Below are 12,835 nucleotides of genomic sequence, written 5' to 3'. Positions count from 1 at the left end.
CCTTCTTCTTAAGGACTCGATCAATGAGAGAATGAATACGATCACATGCCTGTACAGTAGCATAAGGTTAGCTTAGCATAAAGACTGGACACAGGGGGAAACAGACTGTGAAGGCTGAATCGATACGAGATGCTCCGGTCAACAGATGACTTCCTATTCATCCTTAACCACTGTTTTATTTGTAAAGGCCATTGCAAGTTATTCATCACTAGTGAGCAATGAAATCTGGGAATAAGTTCGGCCGTGAAGAATCCACATATTGGATCCTTTATTTTCCTGGAAAGACAGGGATGCACTTCACGGTACGGTATCTATGTTCAGATACAGCTTTTAAAAGATCTACCGCTACAGTTTCACCTAGCTCCGCCAGTCTTAATGCTGAGCTAAGCTTACTGTACCAGCTGCTGTGTGCAACCTCTTATTGTAATAAACAGATACAAGAGTGATGTTGATCCATCCATTAATTGGCATATTTCTGAATGAGTACTTTCATAGCTATTGATTTGGTTTTAGTCCAAAAGACTGAAGACACCATGAAGAGACTAAAAATGCCTAACTTGGATGTTCCCTATGTTGTAGTAATAAAAGAGGGATTATACTACAAGTGAATACAACCTTCCCTGTCTGGATCTGACTTGGAGCACTCAAGATGTCAAAAGGGAAAAAACGTTGAAAGCTGTTTCAGTTGATTGTGACAGAAAGCAGAGAGCCATAATAACAGTTTCGATAAAGGTGCAGACAGTCTCTTCTAGAAGATGTTCCTATAGTGTTAACATGCAGAAAGTGACAGAAATAGTTGTGTAATACATGAAAAGAAAGAAGTTCAGGCCTTCCTCACTTTCTCACCTCCACCATGTTGGACAGTGTCCCCGCTGTGTGAAGTGGGTGTGAATGTCAGATTGTCACTTTTGGAAGGTTACAGTAATTGCTGGACTCGGTCCTACCTCATCAGACATCAGAGACGTGTGTGTGTGCGTGTGTGTGTGTGTGTGTGTGTGTGTGTGTGGAGGTATAATCAGCACTTTTGATAAATTACACACCGATGTCCTCACTGTGTCTCATTTCTCCACAATAAATGATATATCACTATTACTATCAGAATACCGTGATGGAGCTGCTGTCGTCTCATAAACATTAATAGATTTAAATTTGCATTAAAGGTTTGTAATCAGGATTGAAAGGATGCCACAAAGAGACGGAGGTTATAATAGATGACTGAGCGTTTGGTTCATTAGAGGAATTTAAGTGGTGTGAGTGTGGAAGTGGTTCACGGTCGGCAGCGTGCCGGAGTTTGTTTCTAAACAGACGGCGAGCACATTAACAGGCACCAGAAACATTCACACTCTTCAGATATCATGCCAGGCCTTCAGAGAGAGAGAGAGAGAGAGACTGAAGAATGAAGGAGGATGGATGGAGGATGGAAGGAGACAGAAGGCGAGGAAAAACAGTAGGAGGGAACGAAGCTGCTCCAGGAAAGGACGATAAGAGGAGAGAAGATGGAGACAGGAAATGGGAAAACCGGGAAGAGGAGTGACGAGCGGAGAATAAAAGGATTACTGTGCATTGTATCAGGCTTTCTGCTTCGTTTGTGAGTCTTTTCTCTCTGACTCTGTGTTAAAACCCTAAGTGGAGTTCCTCTCTCTCTCTCTCTATCTCTGTTCTTTTCACTCAATTTCCCAACCACCTCTCTCTCTCTCTCTCTGTCTCTCTCTCACACACACACACACACACACACACACACACACTGACTCTCACTTTCTCACTCCCTACAGTCCTCTGCATTATTCATGTTTTTGGGTGTAACCTCATCAGTCAACACACACACCCAGCTGACAACACAACACACACTCTGCCATTTCTCTCTCTCTCTCTCTCTCTCTCTCTCACACGCACACACGCACAAATAATTCATGTCCACATCATTAACAGCTGTGGGAGAGACTGAGGATGCCGTCAGTCAGTCAGTCAGTCAGTGGCATATTTGCAGATCACATGTTCACCTCTGCTCTGCACAGGCCCGAACCTTGAAGGAGGAAACAGGGGACACACACACACACACACGCTACTGTACATATGAAATGTGTGACATGCCGGCGGCTGTGTTGTAGCTCCAACTCTGCGCGGAGCTGACTTCAAGCATCAAGCTGAATCTGCAATGCTAATGTACAGGAGGGGGGAGGGGGGGTTACTGCGATGGCCATGGCCAAACCAGGCTGGTTCCCCAGACGAAATGGAAAGTGATTTCTGCTAATTCTGATCTGGGGGAAAGAAATCAGTATCAAACCTTCAGAGTTTCAGTCACCTCTCTGTTCCCTGACTTTAGTGGATCTCACTCTCTGCCCTTATATAATAAAGGCAAAAAATGGCTAAAAAAATATGGCTGTCTATTGTACAGCTGAGTAGTTTGTTGTGTTAAAGGGATAGTTTAACATTTTGGCAAACTGGCCCATTGCCATAATCCCTATATGGCAGTAGGTTTGTTACCTTTAATTGTCGGTGAAAGCTATTTTTGGAACGGTGGAGCAGAGCCGCGAGCTGCTCAGAGCTACGCTACGGAGGCTACTGGGATTTCTTGGTTTCCCTCATCAAACTCATCAAATACACAATCCAACAACTCCAAAACGCTCTGGTGGACAAGTTGTGACCTGCACATTCACCACGCTATGAGATAATAACGGATCGTTACGAGACTGAGTTGTTTTAGAGGTAAATGCAAAGACTGCTTGCCAAAAAACTGCCCCTGACAGGAACGTGCATCAGCTGTTTTGCATGAATTTACCTCGAAAACAACTCCGTCACTGACCACATACTTGATATTGGGATGGACCTCCACAAACCAGGGTCCATTTTTTCTGTAGTAGGCTAGTTGTCTGGGCTCATGCACAGGGTTATAATTTCTCTTTTTGGAGGGCCTGCTTGATCACTGTTCAACTGTATCCATAAGCACCCAGTAAACATGCTGAAATATTTACGCAATGAACGGCAGGCTGGATCTATATCTGTATGTGTATCTGGCGTAAAGTATAACTGAGCCTTTAGACAACACCATAAATTGCACTGAGCGATACAGTCAAATCAATACAAGTAGCCTAGTCTGTGTTTTTACTGATTTAGTTTCCTCACTTGCATCAAAATATCCATCTAGAGGAAAAGCTACAGAGAGCAGGCGGAGCGGAGGTGAAGCTCATCTGACAGACAGGGTTACGATCTCCACCTGTATCATCACAAACAGAAGCAGTGCAATAAGCTTGACAGGTTTTTACATTTTTAAAAAGGCAGTTACGTCATAATCTACAGCAACTTGACCCTCCTCGCCACCACCAACTACAGATCTCTCTCTCTTAACGACAGAGCTGGTGTTAGCTGGTAGCTCAGTCCTATATTTTATTAAGAAAGAGATAAACACGGCTGTAGCGAGGTGAAGTGTTGTCGTGATGTGATGCACCACTCAGGAGCTGAAGGATGAAGTGAAACCATGTAATCAGTTTCACTCTTGGAGCAGCAGAGCTTCCTCCTCATCCGCTGAGTAATGGAAACCATGAGAGAGATGTCAGATGTCTGACCTCACTCGCCTCTCTCTCTTTCTCTTTCTCTTTCTCTCTCTGTGTCTGAGCTCTTGACTTATCTCAGACTCCTCTCCCATCACCTGCGATACCTCCTCCTGTTCCTTCCCGTCTCGCTTGCTCCTTCACTCTTACCTTAATTCCTTTTCTCTCTCTTCCTTCCTACTCATCTCCTGCCCACTTCCTCTACTTTTCTTTTCTGTCTCTTTGACCTTTGTTAAATTCGTTCTTCGCCCCAACTTCGTCTTCACTCCTCACTCCCTTAGTCTGACTTTTGCGCTTCTTCTTTAACATCCCACACTCTACTGTAACAGCAGTATCCTGCTCCTTGGTTACCACGGAAACAGTAACCCTGAACAACATATTATTGAGGATGAACCCGATACACTCAGTGGGGTTGACACCACTTAGTAATATGTGTATGGTATATATATTGTATAATGTACGTGTGTCTGCTGGGCTGCTGTAATTATAGAAACGATCCCGACTGAACGCTTTGCACCAGGTGGCTACTTAGAAACGCACACACACACACATACACACATACACGCACACACACACATGGACAAGTGCACTGCAGAAAAGAAAATCACCTTGGGCCATGCAGTGATTAGTAATCACTAAGATTATATGCATGCAATTTACAGAGTCCCATCGTGCTTGTGTAACCAGATTAACTATCAATAAACTGATGAAGATTGAATGGGGTGTCATAGAAAATCAATCTGCTGTCAAAACATTAGGAAATGTTTTTTTTATTCCTAAATCAAGCAGAAACTGATCATATTAAAACAAAAATAATAAAGTTATCAGACATCCCAGAGCTCCAGTATACATTTTATATTTTGCATGTTCTCCCCAACAGCCATTCAAGATATTCAAGTTCTGTAATTGCCTCTTTGTGTTGTAGTCTGCTTTGTTGCTGCTGGTCGACATTTCCTTCATATGCACACAAAGAATTCATGAGGAGGGCGGCGCGCATGCGATCAATCACTGCTGTTCATAATAATAATATTTTCTCCGCACTGTTGTTGTGTCACCAAGCCAGAGTCCTCGTTATGTAACGGCTATTGCAAACGCGACATTTTCCCCCACTGGTGCTACTGTGTGTTATATTAAAAGCATTGAACCGGTGAAACATGCAGTGGAGGTGTCACTCACTGATGATGACGCACTGTGTTTGTTCAGAGGTTAGTGTGTTACTGTGACCAAGAGTACAACACAACACAACACAACACAACACAACACAACACAACACAACACAACACAACACAACACAACACAACACAACACAACACAACACAACACAACACAACACAACACAACAAGCAACATTAGATCAGATCATTGCAATTACTGACTGACTCCATAGCCTACTGTGATGCATTGGTTATAGGCGCCACTAAATGACACTTTTTCTCTAACTCTGTGCCTTTTTTTGTGTGTTTATTTTGTTGTGTGCTTTTCTCACCCTTTTTTTTTTACACACACACACACACACACACACACACACACACACACACACTCGGTTCAGTGTCTTGCCTGAGGACTCTTCGACATGGACACAGACTGGAGGAGGAGGAGTCAGAGTCAGGAATTAAACCACCACTGACCCTCCGATTAGTGGATGACCCACTCTATAGCTCCTAAGGGGTGTTTGCTCTGGTATAAAACCCATGTTTGCTGTTGCCGTAGTAACCACAAGTGTCAACTTTAACATCCAGTCAGTAAGTGAAGAAAGGGGAACACTTTTTTCTTTGGATTTGATCTGTTTATTTTCTATTTTATTGATAATTTAGAAATTATTTTTATATATATTTTTCCCCACACACATTTAAAGGGATAGTTTAACATTTTGGCAAACTGGCCCATTGCCATAATCCCTATAGTCATAGCAGTAGGTTTAAATTGTCGGTGCAAGCTATTTTTAGAACGGCGGAGCAGAGCCGCGAGCTGCGTGGACACAATCCACCAACTCCAAAATGCTCTCGTGGACAAGTTGTGATGCACATTCACCACGCTATGAGATAATAACAGAACATTACGAGACCACGTTGTTTTCGAGGTAAATTCATGCAAAACCACAGATGCACGTTTCTGTCAGGGGCAGTTTTTCATCAAGCAGTCTCTGCATTTGCCTCCAAACAACTCTGTCAGGTAATGTTATGTTATTATCTCATAGCGTGGTGAATGTGCAGGTCACAACTTGTCCACCAGAGCGTTTTGGAGTTGTTGGATTGTGTATTTGATGAGTTTGATGAGGGAAACCAAGAAATCCCATGAGCCTCCGTAGCGTAGCTCTGAGCAGCTCGCGGCTCTGCTCCACCGTTCTAAAAATAGCTTGAACTATCCCTTTAACATTTCCAGTTTTCCTCAAATTCCCAATTTGCTTTATGGTAATATACTAATTAGGTGATGTGGACTGGCCACATACGATGTGAGGGTGACTTTTTTTTCCCCGTTATTTACCAATTTATTTGACATTAAAGGAAAACTAAAAAAACTCCAGTTTAACTGTTGAACTAACACAATTATTTATTCATGCATTCTGTTTTATTTCTCACTTTTCTGATTTTACTGCTTTTTGTCAGTTTTGGGCTCCTTAGAAATGATCTCATTAAGGGCTGGAAAAATTGCTGTCACAAGCATAAAAGTTCAAGAGCACAGGCTCAGCTTTTCTCCCCCATCACCGCCGCGTTCCCAGATCATGGATGGTGGATGTGTACAATGTTCGTCTGAAACACCATTAAATCCTAATGAATAAGTGATGCATGCTACACAAACTGCTCCACCAAGCGTCACAGCAGAGCAGACCCACTCACTGAGCCAGCCGAGATGTTTTACTCACTTCTGATTCATCATTTTTATTTCCTCAACACCTTCACCTCCTGCCAACATCTCACCACATCGCTTTCCCCCTCTCTTCTTCCCATTTTGTCTCTTTATCCCGTTTCCCATTCTCCTCTCCCCATTCTCCTCCTTACATGTGATTGTGTACACACCAAAACACCCTAATCCCCCCCCACCCCCCATGATCTGCTTCACCTTAATCTTCATGAAGAAAGGGGAGAGGATGAAGAGGATGATGAGGAGGGGGAGGCGGCAATGGCTCGGGGGCAGAAGATGACAATAGAGCAGAGATGAAAGAGGAGAGAAGATGAGAGAGAGGAGAGAAACGGGAGGAAGAGGAGATGTGGAGGAGGAGTTAGACGAGAAACAGCTGAAAACCTCATGGAGGGTCATTCACCAACCTGAAACCATTTCAGGCGGACTTAACAAGGTTTCAGTGTGTGTGTGTGTGTGTGTGTGTGTGTGTGTGTGTGTGTGTGTGTGTGTGTGTGTGTGTGTGTGTGTGTGTGTGTGTGTGTTCATACTGCATAGTTGTCAATGAGAGTGGTGGCTTGAAAAAATAAAATGCTAATGAGTGTGGCTCATTAAACACAGCATTTATACAGGGCAGATAGGACAGGAGATTTAATGAATTCTCCCTCTTCTCTTTTTGTTTCTTGCTTCAGCTCTCATCACCCCCAAGACACACACACACACACACACACACACACACACACACACACACACACACACACACACACACACACACACACACACACACACACACAGTTACTCATGAGAAAGGAGGTTACATATTTCCACCTGCCGTTGAGCCAATTAAAACATTTTTCTGGAACCACTTCTGACTCTGGTGCCATAAAAGGCACTTCACTCAAAAAAAAAGAAGAAAAAAAAGAAAAGAAACAGAGATAAATAGTTGAAAGAACAGTGGGTTTGAAGTCTTTCTACACATCGACTGCATCCCTGTGGATTATAGACTCACTCCCGGTCTGAATCCTGACATTCAGAGCCGTCATCTGGGAATGTGACTAAGATGCTACCGTGGGTAAGAAGCAGACATGTAGGAGGAGGAGGAGGAAGAGGAAACTCATTGTCAGCCACTCCATTATTAAATGTCCTCCTAGGCCTTCCTTGCTGCTCATAATGCTCGATGGCGGCCATCTTTGATGTTTGAAGCAAAGTAAAGAGTAAAGTACCAAACTATCATAAAGACATCAGAGGTTCGACCACAGCGAGTCGCGCAAAAACTTTGCTAAAAAAGTCAGTCGAGTGATCTCCTCTCCTTAACGAGCTGGCTCCGTGTATACACTCACATCAGTTCAACCTATCGCTATGACAACTGTCTCCAAAGTATCCTGCCTCCATGGCAACTGTGAAGAGCTCCTGAGGTGATGCCATGTTGACACAAGGCGCAGTGGGAGATCACGGGCAAGTTGAACAGTTCACACCTTGTTTGAAATAATAAAAAAACCTCTAAAATAACTCAAAAATTCAAATACTTTATAATATTAATGAAAAAGAATAATAAAACTAAAACAAATAAAGCGTTAGTAGCCTATTGATACATACAGATAACCAGATCATCCATCAAAGCTGCTAAAAAAAAAAGAAAAATCCATCAAAGCTGCTGCTGTAAACCATCAAACCATCGTAAGATAATTATGTCTAATTACTGTATGTCTACCTCTTCTGATTCTTTTGTGTATCATCAAGATAATTACAATTAATACCTGGACTGATCTGGTGGTCAGAGGTGATTTGAGTGTGTTAATCACCACTAATTAGTTTATGATCAGCTCATTTGCAGAATCTCATGAGCCTCTTGAAGACAGGCAGCAACAACTGCTTCCACTAATTGATACCTTGACAGTCAAAATAATGAATACTGCATGAAGTGAATGGAAATATCACATTTGCATGAATTATTAGTGCGCTTGTTGTCCCTCTGGGAGCATGAAGGGGAGGACGATGAGCGATTGTGACACAGACAAGCACTATCAGTATCCCTTTGGCAGTGTGTCCAGTGTATCAAACCTCTTCTCCAGGGAGAGACACACATTCAGACAGTTGATGGTTGTGTTCCTGTGAGAGGAATATTTGGTCTGGGACATTATGCATCAGCTTCTGTCACATGTTTTATTCCCGAAGCAGCTGCACTGTGTAATTTTTTACGCATTCCTTTCTTACATTGCTCTGCAGCATACATAGCGGAGCCAAGAGCTGCTGGGGTATAGATTTCTAGAAAAGAAAAAAACACACACACACACTCTTTCTACAGTACAGTAGAAATATAACTGCCCAGAACAAAGTCCGCTCTCCAACTTCACTCGTTCCTTCCCTCTGCATCTCTTTTCGCTGAGGTAGATGGAGAGCTAATCAATTCTCACTGGGATCTAAAAGGCCAGGGCTCAGGCTGCAGCCTTCTGTTCAAGTTAATATCACGCTCTGTCTTTTAGCTCCACCCACTCCTCCTCCTCACATCTGCTTTGATTTGAACATTTTCTACAGTTTCCACATGAAAAGTGTCTGAAAAAAAAAATTTCTTTGAGCGCTTCGATTTAATTGGTTCTTATTCAGAAACTACTAACTATTTCTTCTAATTATCTGCAATATGGAATGATTTATTATTTTTTAAAGGTCTTTTACTCTGTAAAGTAAAGATTCATATCATTATTATTTTTAGTAAGTGGATCTTGGCTCTATATTAATAATGTCCACAGAGAAGTGCACACAGCCTTCAAACAAGCGGTCAGGACATCTGTAACTTTGTGATGTCATAACAAAGAAGACTCACTCTATTAGCTTCAGCCCCGCCCACTCTGACTCAGCATAAAAAAATTATACAGTCTTGCACGATTTTGTTTCTCTGATTGTTTACCTGAAATCTAATACACTTTCATTCCATCATTCATAAAGTCAGTCAGCCAATCAGAGGACAGACTCGGAGCTTCCTCTCTTCTGATTTGCTCACCAGTCTCTTGTGACTGGAGCTCCAGAGAGAAGCCTGAGAGAGGAGGGATGAAACTCCACACAGATTCTCTTTGGTCCATAAAACCACATATATACACTATATTGGATATTAACACTTCAGATAAGACACTAGAAAAGAGTAAAATACAGAATCTTCTACCAAACAGACAGAGAGAGAAAGATGGAGGAAGCTGACGGCTGTAGACGAGGACAGGAATGATGGAGAGGGAGTGAATAATGACACAGCAGAGAAAGAAAGTGGTGATGGATAAATGGGGGAGAAGAAGAGTGCAGGAGGAAAAGATACAGAAATGGGCAACACTGATGGATAATATTCAATTTAAATTTATGCAGCTACTGTATCACAGCCAGTCCAGTGACTTAAGCTCTTATCGCTACTTGTGGATTAGCACTCACACAGTCCACTTAGACCTTCGCTGATAAGCTCCGGCTTCTCAAGAGGCAGAGAACTGACCAACCAGGCAAAACAGCTGTTTGCTAAATGACTGACAGAGGCGACGTCTAGACTGTATCTGAAACAAGGATATGTCAGCCTCCAATCTTCACCTCTCTCTCTCTCTCTCTCTCCGCACTTTAACTTCACTGTTTAAAACAAACACAACCACACACATTTGACTCATCAGCAGTATCTAGGAGCTCCGGTTTGGCTACATATGGCACTTTGAGCTGATCCACGGCCTACGCAGCGCTGCCGACGCTCTTCCACGCTGACCGCACCAGACATGGTATACGGTATGTACAGTATATCAGCTCCCAGGTAAAAAAAAAAGATGGACGGAGAGAGAGAGCGAGTGTGTGAGCGCAGGAGAGAAACAGCAGCAGAACAAGAGACACTCAACTGATTGATTAAACAATGGCTGCTCATTAGAGAGAAACTAGCCCGGGGTTGTGTGTGTGTGTGTGTGTGTGTGTGTGTGTGTGTGTGTGTGTGTGATGCTGAATGGCCTGCAGCTAAAAGGAAGATAAAGACAGAGCTGGTGGATAGAGATACAGAGACACACACACACACAGCAGCAGAGTGCTAAACACACACACACTCACACTCTTTGAAGCAGAACTCTAACATGAACATGGATATTGGATTGTGACTGTGGACCATCTGCTGCTATATATAGCACATGGGGAAAAACTAGGATAACACATTACTGTTCTTCAGCTGACTGCCACACACACGCACACACACACACACACACACACACACTCACACCAGGATATCCACTCACACTCTAACAATCTGGACCAGTGGGCCGAGGAGCCTGTGGCTGTAGCACAAGAGAGAAACTTGACGTACCATTATTTTGCCACACTCCACAATACACACACACACACACACACACACTGAAGTACACACATATCCAACTCCACAAACACACACACAGACATCCCTGTGTCACCTCATCTGTTCCCAGAGATTACTGTATAGTTGGGCTGCCGATGTACATTGTGTCGTCGTACGTTCAGAGGGTCAAATATGGACACTCTGCCTCCACATCTGTACAGCTGCTGCAGGCCATTTACTCATATCAGTGAAGACAGGTTGTCACGGCGCTGGAGTTTAGATGCAGCAGTGGTCATGGAGCAACATTTATGATGCATTTGGAGTCGTGTTTCTGGCCACTTGATGCATCTAAATCCAACATTTGGCTCAGTCTCTACCGATTCTCGGGGGAAACAGCTGTCTCCTCAGCGGCTAAATGCTCCACTGTGCTCAACAGCTAGTTGCTAACTGCTGTTTGATGCCGGGCAGGTGCAGGCTAATGCGTTTTCAGAGCGTTTGGCAGGAAACAGCTGCTTTCTTTGACAAGAAAGAACACTATAAGAATAGTGAGTGAGAGTAAACCAAAACAAATAAAAGTTCTTTAACTGAGGCGTGATCTTCACTTGCAGCAACTCATAAGCAGTTCAATAATAAGAGACAGAAGGAGAATCAAATCAAAACTTACCTTCTTGGTGAAGTCCATGGCTTTGAGGATGGAAAGATTGAGTGTTTCCAACGAGGCCAGAACTCCCTCGTAGTCCCCCATGTGCTTGGCAAAGTAGTCTGTGTGAACACAATTTGTAGTGAATTCATATCTGTTATTCATATATTTTAAATAAAAATAATTACATTTCAACTGGGAGGCACTTTAATAATAGATACCGGAGTGAAACCGGGGTGTGTGTGTGTGTGTGTGTGTGTGTGTATGCGTGTTAACTTACCACAGAGCTCCTTAGTGTCAACATTACTATCACATCATGGCAGAGGAGCAGCAGAGGGAGAGAGGGGCAGGAAGTAAGGAAAGATGGCAGCAAGGAAGGAAGGAAGGAAGGAAAAGGTTGAAGAAGAGTAGGGTCAGAAACAGAGGAAAGGCTTTTTGCATGCATTCACACACACACACACACACACACACAGACTTGGAGTTTGGCAGGCGGGGAGTGATCTAACAAGGCTCTCTGACAGGAGTCTGAATCAATCCACTGCCATCACTCACGCTCAGCTCACAGTGTGGAGACTCGTTTGGCAGCTGATTCCTCTCTGGTGGAGAGGAGACGTCCCCTGGTCCACTGACCAGCGGAGAAAAGCCTCTTTCAGACAGAGAGCCCTGTTAGATTACTGTCGAGAAGACCTTGCATTATTATGCTGGCTTTGTTTTTGTTCACACTGAAACCAAACAAACCCACCATAGCACAGCCACTGTGTGTGTGTGGGTTTCAGATGCGACCGCTCTTGTGTCTGTCCCACCACGCCAGCTCCGTCTTCTACACAGGCTTCAATCCCGCTCTGTGACCACGTCTACTGCCAGGACCACCCGGGGAGAAACGCTGGCACCCAAGGCGGGATTTTTGATTGGCACTTCCTGCTTTGTGCATCTGATAATTCAGTCTTTTTTTTTTTTTTACCCCTTTTTTCCCTTTTTAACTCATTTTGCACCTGCAGAATAAGTCAGTCTTGTTGAGTAATGCTGCATCACACCACAATAGCAGACAGCGTTCATCATGTTGTCAGCTCATAATTGACAGTTCAGCAGGTGCAGTTTGTCTATTTCTGTAATTACAAGTCTGTTTTTGTTAATAATGTTGTTAGTGTAACAGTGATTGATAAGAATATGTCACTGCGATACTATTCTTCTACTTTAGCAATTAGAGGGTGCATCTCTTGCGGTGCCCCCTTGCATTTTGCACCCTCGGTGACCACCCCTGCCTTTTAAAACTCTTCTTAAAACCCACCTCTTTTCTTTGGCTTTTTGCGCTACGTAGGTTGTTGATTTTATGTAAACAGATATTTTACCTGGGGTGGACAGTATATTATTCCCTATGTTTTATTGTGTTTTTTATCTTTTGTATTTTCTGCTTTCTTAGTATGTTTTATGGTTTTTATTTTACTGTACAGCACTTTGGAAACCTTTGTGTTTATTTAAATTGTGGGTTATAAATAAAATGGATTGGATTGG

At 43.1% G+C, this 12,835-nt stretch overlaps 1 protein-coding gene across 2 annotated transcripts in view; it reads right to left on the bottom strand.

Annotated features, from left to right (window-relative positions):
• Positions 1–12,835, bottom strand: part of necab2 (N-terminal EF-hand calcium binding protein 2) — a 105,454-nt gene that overhangs the window by 56,388 nt on the left and 36,231 nt on the right. For both annotated transcript variants that reach the window (XM_085779892.1, XM_085779891.1), the window contains exons 4-5: positions 11,604–11,629; positions 11,348–11,445 (exon numbers count right to left, since the gene is read on the bottom strand). In XM_085779892.1, coding sequence (XP_085636018.1) covers positions 11,348–11,445; positions 11,604–11,629 — 124 coding nt within the window. The remainder of the gene's footprint in view (positions 1–11,347; positions 11,446–11,603; positions 11,630–12,835) is intronic.

Source organism: Trachurus japonicus, chromosome 6 (assembly GCF_045865225.1).
Source record: "Trachurus japonicus isolate A0001 chromosome 6, Traja_1.0".
Lineage (NCBI taxonomy): Eukaryota > Metazoa > Chordata > Actinopteri > Carangiformes > Carangidae > Trachurus > Trachurus japonicus.
The sequence above is the reverse complement of the archived record's forward strand: the minus strand, read 5'-3'. Positions and strand labels throughout refer to the sequence as shown.